General features: G+C 42.6%; 1 protein-coding gene across 1 annotated transcript in view; it reads left to right on the top strand.

Annotated features, from left to right (window-relative positions):
* Positions 1-20,989, top strand: part of LOC144668154 (WD repeat-containing protein 72-like) — a 168,211-nt gene that overhangs the window by 64,971 nt on the left and 82,251 nt on the right. The window contains exon 13 of the mRNA XM_078529908.1: positions 19,302-19,528. Coding sequence (XP_078386034.1) covers positions 19,302-19,528 — 227 coding nt within the window. The remainder of the gene's footprint in view (positions 1-19,301; positions 19,529-20,989) is intronic.

Below are 20,989 nucleotides of genomic sequence, written 5' to 3'. Positions count from 1 at the left end.
CGAGGTCAGCACACTGCAAAACGCTGTTATAATTTAGTGCATATGTCAATGCATTTTGGACTTCTCTAACTTTCATTTCTTTGGGATTTGAAACAGGGTTTGGGCGATCATACCAATACCTCATCCCAATCACAAAGTGCTGTTTTAGGGCAAAGAGGACCAGCCAGTGCAGCACAAGCTGTAATAGGATATATATCTTTGCATTCCATATCACGCCTCTACCTCCACTTAATGGCTCTTTTATTACTTTTTGCATGTATGTGATAGTTTTGCATCTACCAAAGTAGCGGATATTAGTGCTGCAAAGAAAGGTACAGCTTGCAACCCAGGCAGTCAGCATTAAACATTCTCAGATCAGGTTTTGCAGTTACCTGCATTAGGTGCATTATCTATTCTATCCATCTCACCAATGTGCCATAGCCCCAACCTTAGCACAGGAGCAAAACTGCTCCCATGTACCTCCCACACCAGCTTTCCTGTATAATAGGAAGGAGGCCATTTGGCCCATCGTGCATGTTCTGGCTCTGTGAAGAACTATCCAATTGCGATGCGGTTGAACGATTCATGGTGGCAGATTTCTGAGACTGTAACCCCAAAACTTTTATTTCTGGAAAAGAAAGGACAAGCAATCACACAAATTCTATCAAAATTTAAAAGCAGAGCTACTAATTGATTTTCAGTGACCTTTTTTGCTGATTGCTCAATTTTGCTTCCAGAGCATGATCGCAAATTTGCAGCATTGTTAAAAATCAGGGACCTAAATATGTTCAGTAGACTGGCAGTGTCTGAGAACTCCAGCTTATTTAGTTGATAGCTTTACTCTTTCAAGGTTTTGTTTTTAAGTAAAAGCTACCTGATTAAAGAAGGCAAGAAACTATGGATAAGTTCCCTGCATTATTCCACAAACTGCTGCACTCAATCTATCCACCCTATTACAAACATTCCTCAGAACATATCCTGTTTTTCCCTACTTTTTTCCCTCTGCTCCTGAATTCATGCTTCATGCATTGTTCATTGTGGGTTTTGGGACTCCGGCAGTACACTATGCAAGTACTTGGGGCGGAGATGAGGATAATTTTTTCTTATGCAGCAAATTGTTATAATCTGGAATGCATTGCCTGAAAGAATATGGTGAAAGCAGATTCAATAATAATTTTCAAATCTGAAGTAGGTACCTACTTAAGAAGGGAACGTTTACTGGGTTACAAAGAAAGGGCAGGGTAGTGGGATCAATTCAATGGCTCTTTCGAAGACCCAGCACAGGCTCCGGCCTGTTGGGCCCAATAGGCTTCCTGCTATGAAGTATGATTCTATAATTCAAAGTGAGCCTTCTCTATGGGCAGAAATTTCCCACCGTCGTGCGGGGGGGGGTGTTGTGTGGGGGCGAGCGCGAAGCGGATCGATACCCCCGATCGGGGCCACGCTGCCATTTTACGTGGACAGGCCAATTAAGGCCCACCCTGCGTGACGCGCGCCTGGACGCGCTGAGGGCTCCCTGTGCGGGCGGGGGCCGGGATTCCCTGAGCCAGGGCCTGTGCTCTTTCACGCAGGTGTGCGGTAGAGTGCAGAAATCTCCCTGAGGGACAGAGGTGCCCCAGGGAGGTTAGTTTAAGGTTTAAAAATTTAAATAAAGAAATGGAAATATTTTAAGACGCGTCCCCTCATGTGGCAGTGTCACATGAGCTGGGACACGTTCATGAATTTTGATTAAAAATTTTATTCAATTAATGGAAGCTTCATGAAACCTCACCCCGCCCGTGGATGAGGGTCCATGAAAAATGCAAAGACCGCCTGGGCTCTTCAACTGCCCACCGCCAACCTTAAGCTTGACGGGCAGCCCTGTTAATTGTTTCAGTGACTATTTTAATGGCCTTACTAGGCCTTTGACAGTCAGCTGTGCGCCCGCCGAACTGAAAATCTAAATGACGTGCGGTGACTTCGGGACACCCGCCCAACGTCACCGCGCGTCATTGCCCCCGCTCGTCAACCCGAAAAATTCTTCCCTATGTCTTAGCGATTAGTCGCTGATTATTCAACAGTGCTAAATGCCATGCCTGAGGCTGGCTCACCTAACATCCAGAAGCACACCCATTTTACAGTCAGCTCAGTAAATAGTGGCCCAGAATGAAAATCCTCTTTTGCCTCCCTCTACCCTGGGGGTACTGAGGCCAATCGTTGCCCTTTGAATAAGATCTACCGACCAGGGGTCAAATTCCTGGGTCAGGAACAGAGGCAGAGGGGACCAAAAATACTGACCCAGCTGGCATGGCAGTTTTGGGGCACCATTCCCAGTGCGGTCATATTCTGGCGGGTGTTGGAGAGGGCTGAATTCGGAAAAGCCCCCCCACCCCAATGAGGCGGGCAGGCAATTCGGCAAGTTTAAAGCCTTGTTAAAGGTGAGTTTAGGAGGCCTAATGGGATTTTCCCATAAGTCTCCAGTTTCTTGACATGGCAACGGGCAGATCAACTGCCGAGAAGCAGGCACTCAGTGGCAGGCCGGAGCGGGGAGGTGGGGGGCAGTGTTCCTGACAGGCCTTCCCAGCCTGCCTGGTTAGGCCTACTGCCAAAGGGGCTTCCACTCCTCCTTCCCCACCTCCCCACCTTGGCGGGAGCCTGGCTACTTTTTCTGTGTTTTTTTTAAATTAAATTTGTTTTTTAAAAAAAAAAAGTGGCTTCTTTTCGAGAAGATACTTGTGGAGGTGCTTCTCTGCAACTGGAAGGCCTCTGATTTGAGAGCCTATCTGCTGCTCTTAATTGGAGAGGGAACCTGTTTCTGTGCTATTTAAGGGCTCATCCACATGAAAATCATCACTTTAAGTTTCTCACCAGAGGCAGGACTCACTTCTGTGATGAAAACTCAACTTCTGGTGTGTACGCTCTCACTGGGTGGCGGTTTTGCCCTTTTCCCCCCCAGCAAGCCATCAGGAGAGCTGACAAGGGGCAGCTCGCTAACCCCACGCTCCCCGCTGGGGATGTACTCTCACATTTTGGCGTTCACTTTCATTCCCTCCCTAAATCTGGCCGCGACTTCAGGAGTTAGCACGAGCACTGGTTAACGCGCACATCCTGCTGTTGCAGTCACTGCTCTGTCACAGGCTGCACTTGTGTGTACCCTCAACTCCCAGCCCCCCACCCCCCTCATCCCCGAGCCAGCAATCAGCAAAATCAATTGATGTGGCAAGAAGAGTCCCTTTTCCACCCTCACAAACCCCATAAAAATTGAGGCTTGTTCAATGAGTTGGAACTGGGTTTTTAACAGTGAGCTGAGTGATAACTATTGCTGAACAATGGATCTGGCCCTGAAAAAAGAATAGAATGTTGTTAAATCTCTATTATAATTAACGACTAGATATTTTTAAATTCTATTTCTAAAATATTCTAAAGTTAGTTCATGATATTTCAGCTTCTACATTCGCTCCATGTGTTATTTTGCCTTATTTTGCTCAAGGATAAAATGGGTATTGATTATCAGTACTTTGTATTACCTGCTTGGCTATCTGTGAGAATATTTTAATGTGATTGGCTGCTTAGACATCTTGATGACATCACTGCAGTGCCCTGCTGGCAATACCCATTAAACAACGCTACAACATCAGCTGCATGTTGAGAAAGGTAACGTCCTCGCTAGAGTGAGCACTCATTCCCTTGAGTGCAGCTTTCTGTGAGGACAGCAGTGACCAGCATCACCTCATCAATCATATATAAGATGTCACCTTGGCTCAGTTGGGAATGTTGTTGCCTCTGGGTCAGGAGGTTGGTGCATTCGAGTGTACTCTAGATCTTGATCACGTAAGTTGACGGGATGCTGAACTGTTAGGGGTGCTATGCTTCAAGTGAAATGTTAAGTCGTTAAACCTATCTTGCTTGGCTCAGTAGATGTTTCCAAGCAGGTCGGGTATTCTGAAGGAAGAACAGAAAATGCTGGAAAAACTCAGATCTGACAGCATCTGTGGAGAGAAAAACAGAGTTGATGTTTCAAGTCTGTATGACTCTTCTTCAGAGCTACAGAGAAGTCAAAATGCGATGAAATGCTATTTAAGGGGGGCGGGGGGGGGGTGGAGCAGGTGAAGCTGGATAGAAGGCCAGCGATAGATGGGGGCAAAAGAGAGATTGACAATGATGTCATGAACAAAAGGACAAAGAGAGTGCTAATGGTAGTGGTAAGGGTTAAAAAAGGTGCTGATAGTGGCATAAAGGTAAAAAGCAGAATGTGATAATAGCAGAACAGGGTAAGCACTCTGAAAAGAACAACATGAACGAGTGACAGATGGCCCTTATGGGGGTGGGGTGGGGAAAAAAAAGGATAAAAAATAGGGTAAAAAGGGGGATAAAACAATAAATGAATAAAAATAAAACTGAAAATAAGTGGATAAAAAAATGAATTTTGAAAAAGGGATTAAAGAAAGGTTGAAGATGGAGGAGAGAGTTCATAGCCTAAAGTTGTTGAACTCAATGTTAAGTCCGGAAGGCTGCAAAGTGCCTAGTCAGAAGATGAGGTTGCTGTTCCTCCAGTTTGTGTTGGGCTTCACTGGAACAATGCAGCAGGCCAAGGACGGACATGTCGGGTATCCTGTCCCTCCTCCAACACCACCAAAAACAGATGAACGGTTCATTCCTCTCATCGCTGTTTGTGGGACTTTGCTGTCCATAAAATGGTGCTGTATTTGACGACAAAGCGATAATTGCACTTCAAAGTAATTAATGGTATATGAAGCACCTCGTGACACCTCTGAATGATGTGACGAGATGCTACAAGACTTCAAGCTTTTATTTCTTTGTTTTCTAATATTTATGGCCTGCAGTAATGTAAACATACCTGTGGTGGTGTTAATTTGAATGCCATTATAATCACATTAGTTTACATAAAGCACAGGCTTGCTGTTCAGTTGAGGCCAACACAATGCAGGAGACAGCCTGTCTCACTCCAGACATTGTACATATCCTCAAAATGGATGATGATTCAACCCAAGGTCCTTAGTACAGAAAGATTTACCTTTCCACACAGCGTATCCGGTTTCTGTCCTGAAAGCATTTTGAAGTGTTTATCAGGATTGAGTATGGAAAGTCATTTGTGCAAATTCTGCTTGATGATTTTCTATCCCCATCCAATTAGGAAGTGTGACATCTTGTAATGTAACTAGTTACATTAGTCAATACTGGTGCTTGATTTATTGGCTACTCCCATATGCACTGAGCAGCGGAAATTACGGAATGATTTTAACATTGACGTTATTTGTGGTGCATTTATGTTCCTGAAACCGGTGCACGTCATATTAGTTGTTTAACATTTAATTACTTTTGTGGCAGTGTTGCATTTTATGTGCCTTCCAAGAGGTTTTTTTTAAATTAAAAATCTAAGGATATGTCAGGGTTTGTCATAATGCACATGACAAATGTTCCACGAGTGATGCCAACCCAGATAACTCATGAGTGACAGTCACAAGTGAGTAATGGTCTCCTCAAGAGTAGAGACATTTATCAGATGTCACAGCAACTGTGACATCTTATGTTTAGAACACTCGGCTTTCGGTGAAAAAAACATGCGTTTAACTTCAAGAAAATTAGCTGAAGTTGCCCGTGGAGTTTGTTTTCCCCAACTTTTTTGAACCACTGGTGAGGAATGTGGAACTTGCTGCCACACAGAGTGATTGAGTTGAATAACGTAGATGCACTTAAAGGGGGTTTAGATAAGTACACGGCACAAAAAGGAATAGAAGGATATATTGATTGTTGAGATACAGTAAAGAGAGTGGGGAGGGGCCTCTTGTGGAGCATAAACACTGACATAGACTGCTTGGGCTGAATGGCCTGGTTCTGTGCTGTGAATTCTATATAACCTTTTGTTTTGATAAATATAAAAGGAGTATATTGTCCTCTGTGTATAAAGCTAACATAAAGTAAAAAACCTTGAAATAGCACTGTGCCATTAGAATCCTCAGAAACAAAATGGGGAATTCATATTGTGATCATGAAAAGTAAAATTGTATTAAAATAGAAATTTCCATAAAATTAAAGTGCGTATACAACTTGTTGTCCCTTATGTTGTGTGATAAATTCTATTTTCAATAGCTGAGCTTTGATTATGTATAAACACTATTAAACTCGAGCAGGGTTAAGGGTGTGGGCCAAAAGGCCTGTATTTTACAAACTGCATTGCTTTTGCCCAGTAACTGTGCTCTTCACACACGTGTCCGAATGCTAGTCATATTTTTTGATTTTAGGAGAATGCCAAAGGAATTGTTGAACCTGCTGACATTATTTTAAAACATAATTTAAAATATTTTTAATTAGAACTTGGTCTTAAATTGCCCCATATCTCAATGAACCTGCAGTGGATGTAAATACACGTGGAATGGGAGTCACCCATTGAAATGTTTCACAACCCTTCCCTTCATTACAATTCCCAGTCAGGTTGCTATCTTGATTTGCTGACTGATGCTCCTGATGCTGTGTTGATGTGAACCAGTTTTACCATGTATACTGAGGTTACTCTCAATGTTACTTTAAATGTGGTGGTATAGTGGTATTGTCAGTGGGCTAGTATTCCAGAGACCCAGGGCAATGCTCTGTGGACCCAGGTTCGAATCCCACCACGGAATTTGAATTCAATAAAAACCTGGAGTTAAAAATCTGATGATGACCATGGGCAGAATTCCCCCCCCGCCTGTCGGGGAGGAAGTTGAAGAGTGGGCATGTGCCTCCGATTGGCGCCCCCTATCCGGGGGCACGCTGCCATTTTGCGTGACGTCTGCACGAAACGCTATGCGCTCCCTATGCGGGCGGGGGAGGGGTATTCCCTGAGCTGGGAGTGCGCTCCGCGCAAAAGAGCGCACTCATCTCCCTGAGGCTAAGTGCTGCCTCAGGGAGATCAGCTGTACATTAAAAAAATTTTAAAAATAGAAAAAAAAATTCCCTGACTTTTAAAAACACTTCAATTAAATTTTTTAAAACCTACATGAAACCTCATCCTGCCCGTGGATGAGGGTTTCATGCTTTTTCTAATGCCCGCCAGGGCTCCTGGCCTGCCCGCCAACCTTAAGGTTGGACAGTCAGGTCCATTAATTACTTTAATGAATCTGTCAACGGCCTCAATTGGCCATTGACAGGTCGGCGGGCCCGCAGCTGATTTGCTGAGCCCCCGCCTTACTAAAAATTTAAATGGGGCGCAGTGACATCGGGAGTTCCGCCCGACATCACCACGTGTCATTTTATGCGTCGGCGAGTGGGCCCCACCCCCCGTTCGCCAACGGGAAAATCCTGGCCCATGAAGCCATTGCCAATTGTTGTAAAAACCCAACTGGTTCACTAATGTCCCTTAGGGAAGGAAATGTCCTGTAGAGAACGAAATCTGCTGTCCTCACCTGGTCTGGCTTACGTATGACTTCAGACCCACAGCAATGAGATGTACTCTTAAAATGCCCTCTGAACAAGGGCAATTAGGGATGGGCAATAAATGCTGGCCTGGCCAGCGATGCCCACATCCCATGAATGAATAAAAATAAACCATCCCACAAGTGCCTGTTTAACGCTAACCTGCTAAATGCCAGGTATACAGAGAGAACCATTTCGGAGATGGTTTACTTTTTAGCTTCTTGATTTAAGATTGACAAATTCGACTTGCAGCATTTTGCTCCAGCTGTTTGGCCATATTTAAGTGGTGGAAATGCTGAGAGAAGCCGGTTATGCCTGTCAGTCATACCTTATCCATTGCGTCAATAATCAACACCTCAAAATATTAATGGCTAATCATGTGATGCACCAATATAAGCAATTTACACTTTCCATAACTTCTCGTATACCATATTGTGGTACAAGAATAATGAAGTATAGAAAGGTTCTTTATTGAATAGGATTCCATCTGGGACAACAAGTAGCTTTAACAGCTAAAAGGGCACAGATTTGAATCCAATTTTTGACTTGTACACAGCAAGGTCCCACAAACAGCATTGAGATGATAACCAGATAATTTATTTTTACTGATGTTGGTTGAGGGATAAATATTGGCCAGGACACAGGGAGAATTCCCCTGCTGTTTGAATATTACCATTGAATTCTTTACATCCACTCGAGAGAGCAGATTGTTTAATGTCTCATCTGAAAACAGCAACCTGACAGTGCTGCACTCCCTCTGTACTGGGACTAGAATATGTGCTCAAGGCTTTGGAGTGGGACTTGTACCCACAACCTTCTGACTTTGAGGTAAGAGAGTGACCACTGTGCCAAGCCTGACACCTTGTTAATAATATTTATTGTGTAGTAACTTTGTAAAATATTTTCTTCATTTATTTTTATTTCAATCACTGAGCAGAATTGGCAGAGCAGCACTGCCTTTTGCATGATTGTCATAACTCTTCACCCAGACCTTTTAACTCATTCACACGTCTTAGCTTTGTTTAATACGCTTTCTATTAAATAGAAAAGAAAAACTTAGTGCTTGTGATAATCCAAAGCTACTGTGGAGCTTCAGTAGCCCCGAAGTTCCCAATCAAATATGATTACAACTTGACGTGTGGCTGAGAATTTACACTTGTAAAAATTTTTGCTGGTTTGAGGTCAGCTGACTGGAGATGGGGTTGTAGAACGTAGAATGCACATTTTTCCCTCCCACCCCAGCCTGGCCTGTTAGTGATGCCCCCCCCACCATGATTAGGTGCCTCAATATCATCATTGAGATCCGATCAGACTGTAGTTGGTGTCCTGAGTCCAATTTTGTGTGCTCAAGATACAAGAGATAAGCTAACCTTGAAGATAGGCTGGGAAGACCCTCAAAGATGATTCTGAGGGGTGGATTTTAGTGGATTTCTGCCCGAAAACTATTCCAGCGAGTTGATTTCCCTGCATGCCAGAGGCAGCAGGAGGCCATGGCAATTTTAACCACCAGGCCTCATTAAAAATGCTGCCTGTCCAAGGGGAGATTCGATGTAAGCGATGAGGAGAGGGTTGAGGGAGGGTCTTGCTGCATGAAAGGAGGTATCTGCATCGGGCATGGGAGGCTGTGACCTCCCTCGTGGTGCTCAGAGGAGCATTCCTGTACCTCCTGGCCCCACACAGCTCATTCTTTCAGTTAGCTAAAGATCTTTTTGTCCTTCCCACAAGCTTCCGGCCTGCTTCAGCCTGACCAGAGAGACGCAGCCAGCTCAAGCCCTGGTCAAAATACTACCGGGATCCTCTTGACCTCGCACAAAGCCGGCTGGCATAAATTCATGAGGCTCCTGCATGGTTTAGGTGTACACCTCATCCAACTGCAAGATAATATTAGAGATGGAGGCAAAGGGTCAAGATCTCAATGAGTAAGTAGCTGCCTGTTTTTAACTGTCCAAGTGTCCAGTTTTTGTCAGGCTGGTAGGCTAAAATCAATCTCTGTCAGAGGACTGAATTATGAGGAAAGATTGGAGAAACCTGGGCTGTTCAGCCTCAGAGTGAGACATAACATATAGCTCTCAGTAGAATCTCTGACAGTAGACAATAGAGATTCTGGATATCAGTTCAAATCAAACTATGACAGTAAGGTAAGGAGCACAAAGTTCCAACTGATTAAATGCAGGGGCAGACGCCAGGATGCTCTTTTTCCACTCAGACAGATCAGCATTTTGTGTGAGGAATCGAAAGTAAAAATCCAGGGATTTATCTCTGAATCAGTTGGATGCAGAATGAGATATGGGCTGGGGGAGGGGTGGGCACAGAACCATAGGTTTCCTCCATTTGCAGAAGCTAAAATCAGCTAGCCCACCTTCCCTGTCCGCAGCTAGTTTGCGATTTAGTAGACTAGATGAGCAAAATATCTCATACTTCCTTCTACAACCTGTGACGAGTCAAAGAGGCAGCAGATGGTGTAAGGGCATAGGAACAAAAGAAATAGGGCCACTCCTGCTCCAGCCCCTCGAGCTCCAACAGTCAATAAGATCATGGCTGATCCTCCAGCTCAACTCCACTTATCCTGTCCAGTACCCAAATCCTGCATTCTCTTAGTGAGAAAAAGTCTATCAGTCTCAGTCTTGAATTTACTCAGTGAAGGAGCATCCACGGCCCTCTGAGGTAGAGAATTTGAGTTACACCTTCTGTTAGTATTACTGATTTTCTGCCACTAAGAGAAGAGCAACTGCTGAACAGTGTAGGATAGGAATGAACTTTGTGGAGCAATGGGCACTGGTTGTAAGAATCCCACTTGAAATGAGTTTGGGCAGTCCTGATAGCCACTGGGTCAAAATCCTGGAACTCCCTCCCTATCAGCGCTGTGGGTGTACCTACACCACGTGGACTGCAGCGGTTCAAGAAGACAGCTCACCACCACTTTCAAGGGCAATTAGGGATGGGCAATAAATGCTGGCCTAGCCAGCGACGCCCACATCCCATGAATAAATGGAAAAAAAGCATGGCAAAACTTTCCTTAATTTGGCACAAATAAATAATCTAATACAACAGCTTTTGCAGAGGACTCTGAAGGATGGGACATGGGGAAAATAACATCACACTGGTGCAGTAGGGGGTGATTTTCTGTGGTACTTTGTTGGGGGCCAGAGCAATGGAAGCATTATTTGAATCGAGCTGCACTGAACCAGAGATAGGAATGTTAGATTCTGGCTCCGGCTGCCTGAAGTACTCCATTCCCCAGCACTAACACGTGAAATAAACTTTGAAAAAAGCTACCCTAAATACTTAAGACTGGGGTGCTTCATTTATCAGACTCCCCAGTTTAATTCACGGATCCTCAATCATGTAGCAAACTAATTTAAATAGAATTAACAAAGACTGCAGTTAGACTGCAGCTCCAATATGCGAGCTGGTCGCCATGGAGTGCAACATGTTGTCAACAGGTTGGAGTTGTACCTGCCAACTGAAGATTGCATGGAGTTCTGTGCATAGGTACTTGCATGCATGCATAGTGCTCCCAGTGGCTGCTTTTAATGTTAGGGTGATGCGTGCAGACATGTCTGCCTTCAACTAGCACTGAAATCATCGAAAGATCAGATCAGGTACCTAAAGAGCTGCCCGATCACTCCAAATGTGTGATGTTGTAACAGGTTTGAGTTGTAATGCGCCTAGCACAAGTGTAATACAGTGTGAGGTGGTGCTCTGGAGAGTTGGGGGGTTGGGGGTGGGGGGGTGGGGGGTAGGGGTTCCTGCGGTAATTGATTTTAGTGTAATGAGAGGACGGCTCAGAGTTATACTGCCCCACCAAGGTTGATATGCTCATGAAGCCCTCAACAAACAAGTGACTCTTAACCATATCCTAAATTCGAGTTGGGAATGATTGAAAGTAGCGGATCCTAAAGCAAATTAAGCAGGTTGAAATCTCGAGGCCTGCTATCTTAAAAAGTGCTAATGAAGTTCAAATGCCGAACGTTTAAGAGACCAAACAAGCAAAGGGTTTAAAGATTTTCTTTTTTGTTTAAAAAGAAAAGCCAGTGTCGTCCATGACGTATTTGTTGTACACCATCATAATTCCTTCATTTTGACCCTTTTGTCCTTGCAAATATTAGTGATTTACAGTTGCTATCATTGTCTCTCCCTCTATTTTTCTCCAGGTCATTGGTCAGAATTAGATCTGAGTGGGCAAATGTGGCCCTGCTGATAAATCCTGCAGTTGCCTTTCATGTGCTGGAGGCTATGGTGTAGCTCAGGTCAAGGTCGTAGTGGTCACTGATCTCTCTAAATGCATTCTCTGTAGCCTCGGGTTTTCTGAATGTGAAGATTGGGTACATATTTAATAACTCACCTCCTGAAACTATGTTTAACCCAGTGCCAGAAGCGTGTAAACTGGAATGCTAGGAGTCGTTGCAAAATTTTGAGACTCTGGGAGAAAGGCAGTATAATTGTGTGTAAAAAAAAAAATAATAATTTTCTTGGAATGCTTCCTTTTGCTTTTATGAGCTTGATTGTTTTCATGTTTTGTGTTCAGAAGTCTGAGTTAACTAACTCTCTATTACCTTAGGGGCCTGGTGGCCTGGTCAGATTTCCAGCCTTCCTATATATTTGCAGAAGGAAGGTGCAGTAACTGTGAAATGGTTTTGTTAGGAAGGGGCACCATAGGTCGATGTGTGTTGAGTTTTTGCTGCCCAGACAATGAACTTCATCTGTAACTGATGATAAATGATATCTGTTCAATTGCACTGAGTGACCAGGTATCATGATTGACTGCTGGCTATTGCAAACTGTCGTCTTTTTCTTGCATTTTTTAATTTTTCTGAAAGATTCTTAGGCGATAGGATTGATTGCGAGACCTTGGGATTATTGCCTTTGTTGAAAGCAGCACATGAAAAATTGTGTCCGGCATTTTAAACAAGTGCTAGAAACATACATTTTCTCTTAGGTTTGATGATTATGATACAAGGGTGTGATGCTAGTGACTTCAGTAGAACAACATGGATTTATCAAGCTGGACAAGGGAAGTATTATTATTATTATACAAACTTTATTATTGTCTCTTATTTTTTCTCATCATCAAACACAAGTTTTCTGAGTTCTCACCAAGAGAACAAAATATATGGACTATAAAACATGGGATACTCAAGCCTCTGAATATTGTATGATTGTGAGAGAGAAATTGTCAAAATTATTGCAGTGACTAATCTAATCAGGATGAACATAATCTTGTTTTTTTAAAAAAAGGTTAAATGTGCATGGATTTCTCCCCTTTTTTGTAGCACTCCAGCTTTTAAAATTTATAAGAAATAATTTTCCAAATGCCCGAGACCATGTGTATTGTAAAGGGTCAAAGGTATAGTAACTATTGTGTTCATTTATTTTGGTACATTTCCACATAATGGGAGGGAGACACAATGTGGCTAGATTTTTCTTTGCTCGATGAAGGGTTAATTTAAAGAGCCCATATCCAATTTATGATGTGCACACAATGTTATTTTACTTTTTATTGTTTCACAGGGTGTGGGTGCCACTGTCTAGTCCAGCATTTATTGTCCATCCCCAATTGCCCTTGAAGGTGGTGGTGAGCCATCTTCTTGAACCACTGCAGTCCATGTGGTATGGTTCACCCACAATGCTATTAGGAAGGGAGTTCCAGGATTTTAACCCAACGACAATGAAGGAACGGCAATATAGTTCCAAGTTAGGATGGTAGGTGGCTTGGAGGGGAACTTGAAGGTGATGGTGTTCCCATATATCTGCTGCCTTTGTTCTTCAAAGTGGTAGAGGTTTGGAGGGTGCTGTCGAAGGACCTTGGTGAGTTGCTGCAGTGCATCCCCAATGACTTGGCTGCATTGTGGATGTCATCTTCTGGAGACTTATGGACGTGTCTCTCCCTGACACAGCACAGGAATACATTAACATTAGTTACAGGGTAAAAATTAATTACAGTCGAAATGTTGCTGCTTTGTCACAAGTCCTGTTTAAGGCTTGCTGCGTTGACTTGGCCGGGATTGGTACTGTAAATATTGAACATAAGGAACAAAACAGAGAAGTTAGAAAATATGTACATTTAAAATTACATTAAGAGAAAGAAAAGACTTGAAGACTTTGACTTATGCAGCACCCTCAGGATGTTTCAGAGCTTAAGAGCCAATTCAATCTTTTTGAAGTGCGACCAAGGTTGGAAAAGCAGCAGCCAATTTGTACACAGCAAGATCCCACCAATAGCATGAGATACTGACCGGATGATCTGTGTTAGCGGTGTCGCTTGAGGGGTGGATATCGGCTCCAGCACCGACAAACTGAGAGGGCAGATGGACCCTCGGTTTAATGTCTCATCCAGCACCCCCTGAATGAGCTAGTGTGACCCATTGTTAAATAAGAACTGATTGCATTAAACTGTTGTCGCAATATCATCCTGTTTGTTTTGATGGGTTAACATAGAAAATGTCAGCAATGAATGCCTTTCACATGGGTCCTTTCAATCGCTGACTTGTAAGTAGTAAAATCTTCGAAGGGGTCCAACAGATGCTCGCTGATTTGATGCCTAAGGCTGAATATGAACAGAAAGCATCAAAACCAACCTCCTCCACTTCAGCCAAAGCTTGCCAATTTGTACACTTTTCTAAGGTTTTACACACAAAGCTTAGGCAGGCCCAGACCCTTGCTTTCATTGAATGATGTCTATGGTTTCCTGGCTGTGTAAATTTGACTCTGGCATCATTCAATAACTACTTAGTGTTGTAGAGTAATGAACAGCATTGGAGTTTCTGAATGGAAAAGGAGTCAAAGTCTTTCATCCAGGTTGAAAGTTTGAAAGCACCAATTCCTGCAGAAAGCTTACCATATTATCTCTCTCTCTCTCACTTTCTCTCTCTCTCTCTCTCTCACACACTCTCTCTCTCTCTCTCTCTCACACTCACACACACACCATGTCCAATATATACCCACGCTGCACAAACTCCCCCAGACATACATATACACCCCTCCCACACTCTCAGACCCCAAACATATGCACACACACTATACACACTCACACCACCCCAATCAGCACACCACTAATTGCATAATAAAGGGTTCAAAGCTTTCCTGTGTATTGCAATTGGGTTGATGTTTTCACAACGCTGATGCTCAAGAAGATACGTTGTCACCAGAGACGTTCGAAAGGAATCGGCAAGATTTTGTGTTAGGATTAACAGGAAGGCTATCAGCGCTCATTGTTGTTAAGGAATAAATCAGACAGTAACTTCCAGCGTCTGCACATGTGCTGTTAAATACAGAGATCAGGAAGTTGCTGTCCAAGTTGCCTTGCCCCTCCACAAGCTTCTCACACACACACACACACACACAGCCTCAGCAATCACATGCAAAAATGTGAAGTTATGGTACTTACCCACTCGATACCCACTAAAAACACTGGGGAAAATTAGAGTTTGTCCATTCAATTGTAAGTGAGTTTTTAACAGCATGATAAGTTTAAATTCCTGCCAGACAGCTGTCTGGCATTGAGAATTTGCTTCTACAAGAGTGAAGTCTCATTCAGCTTTTAATTATTGGAGTTTTAAAAAAAATTTAACTTTTCAACTTTTTCTTTGTCTCTTTTATCTCTCATTTAATCCCACCTTTCTTTCCCACATTTTATTTCCCTCTCCGTACATGATTCAAGCTTAACCCTACCTAGTCCGGTTTCCTGGGCCTCAGGAAGCCCATATTTTAACTTGCATTTCCTGGTTTTGACTGAAGGTGACCCCAAAAACTGGTGGGTCTGGGTCTGGCAGAATGTAAAAACTTTAAAAATCTCAAACCTGAACTCGACTTGCGTTAAACCTGCCCAAGCCAAGGTTTAACTTTGTCCTGGACTGTGGGAACTCCGGCAGCTAAAGGCAAACAAGGGATGCAGCATGTAAGTAGTAAGTACTTTTCCAGCAATGCTCGTGGGCCAAGAGCAGGAATGCTTCCCTCCCTCTGATTGGATCTCAGCAAAGATATAACTGCACCACCACCCCCCACCACCCCTGCTCCCAATGATCACAGCGTTTCAGGAAACCCAGAGAAGAATTCCAACCTCCAGGTTGGAAATCCCACCCCAGAGAAGAATGGAGCCTTCCTGGCGCTGTAAGGATTTTTTAACATGGTTGAAGAGGTACACCATTATCTGCCTTATTCACACAGGTACAGTGCCCCTGTAGAGGGTGCTGTGCTGCTTTGATTGCTAACTGCAAATCACAATGTAAAAGGCCCACAGAGATTTCAGAAGCTGGGAAATCTGCAATGACAGGCATCACTGCTCATTTGCTGATGATCGTAAAATCCAAGCCATTGTTTGTTAAGTACTGATCTCAGTTTGTAACTGAATCACTGTTTCATCTTTGTGGTATGGACCCTCCTTAAGTGAGCTTGATCACATTCGATCATTCATCAACTCTTCTATTTAATAGCGTTGACAGCTTAACTGAATCTGTCGAACACTTTAAGAAACTGGAAAAGTTAAATTTCCTTATTGTAAGGAGAAAATTATAAGGACTGTTTTTGCAGTATGGGGATTGTGATTAATTGCTTTGTACCTTTGTATTCATTGCTAGGATTAAAATGTATATTTATAAACAAATGATTTGAAAATTGCATATTTTACAAAGCACTACAACTGAATCACAGGAGTTACAACTTTCAGTTGTTTGCATAGGAACATGGGAATATAGAAGGGGTAGGTCATTTGGCCCTTTAAGCCTGCTCCACCTTTCAATAAGATCATGGTTTACACTTGCTAAGGTTTTCCTGCCAATTCTTTTAGCACCAATGAATCCAAGGCTTTTTTATTTTGGCAATAGCATCTGATAAATGAACAGACAGGCTAATGATTTGAAATATTTGCCAGAATTTGATTATCCTTATTGGTTTCCGTGATTAAATGTTTTAAGGTGATGGTGAGAAAGAGCTGAAATGCCTAAGTTTTTTTTTATCCTAATATGCCTTGTTTACAAAGTTAGTTAAATTTTGATGTTTCTATGTCACATTTAGCACTGCAGGTTTTCATTAAATAAATCATTTTGGAAGTTGGGCCAAGAATATCTTATAGGAATTTACTTCTGCTGTTAGTGCCAAGGGAGGTTGAAATGAAGAAGTATTAGAATGGGGGTGGGGGAAAGGAACTAGTCTTTTCAGCAGGTGCTTTTAATATTGCTTTGAGCTTTCCAGCTTGTGAAAAGGTAGCTATTAGCATCAACTTCCTGCTGTTATCTTAACTCTGACTAAGAATGACAAATAAGGGCTTTTTAATGGGTGTTGATTGGACATCAAATTGTTTTCAGTGTGGTACAGTAGATTCTATTCTATTGCTTCCAGCTTGCATTGGAGTTATTTTTATCTTAATCTAAGAATGCAAGAAATAGAAGTAGGAGTAGGCCATTAGGCCTTGCTCTGCCATTCGGTCCAATCATGGCTGATTTTCTACCTCAACTCTGCTACCCCACACTTTTCCATATCCCTTAATTTCCTTAATATTCAAAAACCTACCAACCTCTGTCTTGACTCCATTCAATGACTATCCTCTGGAGTACAGAATTTCCAAAGATCCGTAACCTTTGAGTGAAGACATTTCTCCTCATTTTAGTCCCAAGGGTCCACCTCCTTATTCTGAGACGGTGACCACTTGTTCTAAATCCTGCAGCCAGGGGAAACATCCTCCCAGCATCTACCCACCAAGCCCTTTAAGAATTCCAGATGTTTCATTGAGATCACCTCTCACCCTTCTAAATTCTAGGGAATATCTGTTACTCACAATAAGTGCTGGTCATGGAAGAATGAGTCCAAAGCTAATCTTTGACTTCAAGATGGTTTATTCTTAAGACAGTGCTACAGGCTTACTCTAGTCCATTCCCCCACATGAGTGTCCCTGCTGGATCTATTTATACTGTTTTAATGGGAGAGCCAATGCCCATCACCTGTTTTAATTGGCAACTGTCTTTGACAAGGTTATTGCTACGTAATGTAATTACTGACACATTGACAGTAGAGGCCTAGTTTACTCCATCTCTCCTCATGTGTCAATCCGCTCATTCCAGAAATCAGTCTAGTGAACTTGATAAACATATTGATGGCTGTTAAGGCTGCAATATTGGCTCATAATTCAGTCCTCTTAATCTAGGGATTCTTCTCCATGCCACCTTTAAAATCTTGAATGTTTCCCTTGTGGCTCAGCGACCAGAACTGGACACTGTGCTTGAGCTGTGGCCTGACCAGCTTACTGTACAATATTAGTATGACATTCACTATTTGTAATCTACCAGCGGGCAGAATCGCTCTTGTTTCTAGTTTATGCTGTTCTCCAATTAGATTGCTTTTTGCCACCGCCACATGCCGTCAATGTAAGATGAACTGCATACATACTTCTAAGTTGTGAGGAATGCAAAGATAAAATTAGCCAACAGAAGAGAAATATGTAAATTGCAAAGTGGGAGTAGCTGCTAAGTGCATTTAAGGTCATAAATTATTGAACAATAATGCTAACATTTTATCTCTTGACAATCTTTCACTGGAGATCAGAGACAGTGTATATGACATTACAACCCAATTATTTGAGCCTGGATGGTGCAGTGTTTATGGGGCCACTGTACCATAAATAACACGAGTTTTTCCTTTCTGGTGGGGTGGCAGAAGAATATAACGCTGAAGTGGAGCATCACTATAAATTGGAGCATTAAAATTTTATTAGATTTAGGAGTGTGTCTTAGGAGATGTTTATTGAGCAATAACGCTGCCAGCATTTTCTTTCCAACTCTACCTCATGTAAGTTATCTCCTTAAATCCACCAATGATGCACATCCAACAAAGCTACACATTGTGTCCAACAATGATGTCCATTATTGTCTCATCATCTGATTGTTCCCAGGGTTCCAGTACTAGCATTCTTAGGCTGACCATTAAGAAGTTGGTGATAACATCCCTTTGGTGCACCAATAATTCCCTTTTTATGTTTGTACTCATCAAGGTGAAGGATGTTGATGTTGGGAAATGGTGATATTTACCAGGACACAGACAACATTGAAGCTTGCGGGGACAGAGCTCCTTATAATTTGCCTCAACAAGGAACTCAAAATTCCTGCCATGATCAATTCCAGCAAGGAAGTAGTGGTCCTATTTTTTGGGTTTCCACAAACCTTGTGAAGGACTTTAATGAGGAAATCATGTACCATTGCAATCAAATTAATGCATTTCTACTTTGCTCCAGGACAAATCAATGGTTACTGGACTTAACAAAAGAGAAGATTATGACCTGGATTTTGCAGTGGTAATGGCAGCGAAACTGTCAGTCTTCAGTGTCATTACTCCACTGAATGCTGACTGTAGCTTCAGGAGCCCACACATGCATGGAATAACATGACATCCAGAAGTTGCTGTCCAGAAAGTGTGCTGTAGCCTGAAGAATAGGGGCAGCTTATAAATCTATTCTGTTAGTCAGAAATGGGGTCTGGTGCGTCTTCTGTGGATAGATGAGAAAAGAAAAGGAATTAGAATCTTATTTAGCCAGACAACAATGTAACAGCTATTACATTCTACTTGAAATTAGGTTTCGATTAATGGGAAATTTCCCAGTGCAGATCCTCACAGTAGTGCACACTGTAGCAGAGATAGAGCTGCGACATTATAGCCCATATTCCTGAACTGTACTGGCTGCTAGGAAATGTCTCAAAATCTCCCACTTAACATGCACAATGGCATAAGCTTCTGGCATAATGTGAGAAGAGGATTGTTCGCTTATTGGTGATTTTTAAAATATTATAGGCATTTTTGTTATTGAGTGTTCATAGCTTATAGACGTTGTCTGCCTGTTAGCCCCCAAAAAATGCTCCTACATCAATTTACAGTAGAAAGAAAGTGAGCAAGAGCTGTCTGTGTGAAAATGCCTCGTTTTTATATTATGTTCTTCACTCTGGCAGGTACTCTTGATCGACATGAGACTGGTGATGTAGCAAAGGCAATCATTGGTTCATGTGACGATGCATCATCTACATTCATGAATGTAATGGATTCTGTATCTCTGGGAGTTAGACCTTTTGATCTAATCAAGAAGAAGAACACTATCTACAAACAATCTGGCTCTTTCAAATTCAGCACCTCTCCGCCCACTTTCCAAACTACAGAAAACACCAAGTCTTCAGAGAAGGTAACTGAAATCATTTTAATCGAGGTAACTTATTCTTTTATGTTTCTATAACAAAGGTTTTTATTGAGTTTGCATTAAAAGGCTAATGCCTAGTGCTGATGCCGGGAAGTTGAATGTTCCTTTGCCGATAAAGACCTGACGTCAGGTTTATATCACCTTCAAGCAAAGCAAAATATTAATATTTTACTTGCCCCTCCCCCACCCCCACCAATAATATGTGCTTCATTTGACTGGCGTATTACTTAGAGGTAAAGACATGCTAAGTTAATTGAATATAACTAGCTTATCTCACCTGTAGCTCATAGAGGTAGATTGGGCTCAGCAGCGTATGGTGCTCACCTGCTAACCTGGCATGTTCCTTCTTGTTACTGTACCTTCTTGCTAATAGGCAATTGTAGATACATATAAAGCGTGGAGATTAATCAGAGGCCGGTTGTAACTGCTTGGAAATTTCAGACTGTATGCAACAATGGGACTTCTTTACAGATACAAAACTATTAAAGGTAAAATGCATCACTTGGTGTGTGACAGACATGCCTGAGATGCAACATTATCAAGTTTACATGTCCCAAGGCACCGCTCGTTGTGAATTAGAGAATATGCTAGTTTATAAGTACGACCCCTTTTAAGGTTATAAGGAGCAATGTGCCTGAGTTATTGAATTCCTATGGTTCTCGTTGGTAGATGTTCAGACCTATTAGAGGTCCTGCTTTGTTTATAATAAGGGTAATAAGCTCAGTTTGAGACTACAAATGTTCTGAATTCTGTTGCTGGGAATGTTTCATTGACCTGAAACCTGCAGTAAGAATAATGATGAGGCTAACAGCACTCACTGTTATTAAGGAGTAAATCAGACAGCAACTTCTGGAATCTGTACATGTGCCGTTAAACACAGAATTCAGAAAGTTGCTGTCTGTATCGCCTGGTTTCTCCAGAAGCTTCACCCTAACAGTTTCTCTCTGGGAGACTGGACATTCAAATATGTGAAGGGTGTGAAATTGCAGCGCTTACCCACTAGGTACCCACTAGATGTGCCCAAATCGTTAGGGCTTGCCTATATAAGTGTAAATGATTCTTTTTAAAACATGTGATAAGTCTTAGGGTGGGATCATTCCAGATTTGCACAGAAGTGTGGTAGCGGACAGGCAAAAAGCCGTTTTACCCACTGGCCTCAATGACGGGTTTTCACGCCGTATCATCCCATTCCTCATTAATTATGCAGCCACGGGGGACGAGCTGTCTTGCTGACACACGGCCTCCAATTTGCCCACCACACCATTACCTCACCACTTCCTCACACAGGGCACCATATTTAAACTATTGCGGCGTGCACACTTCTCCGTGCTTGCGGCCCAGTACTGCTCCGGTGAAGACATGGCCCCCAAAGAGAGCGCAGCCTCCACCACACCCACCCCCCCTCAATGACACAGCGCTGAAACACCTCCTGGACGCCAAGGAGCC

The sequence above is a fragment of the Cetorhinus maximus genome, chromosome 26, assembly GCF_964194155.1.
Source record: "Cetorhinus maximus chromosome 26, sCetMax3.hap1.1, whole genome shotgun sequence".
NCBI lineage: Eukaryota > Metazoa > Chordata > Chondrichthyes > Lamniformes > Cetorhinidae > Cetorhinus > Cetorhinus maximus.
This window is presented reverse-complemented; position numbering and strand designations above follow the sequence as displayed.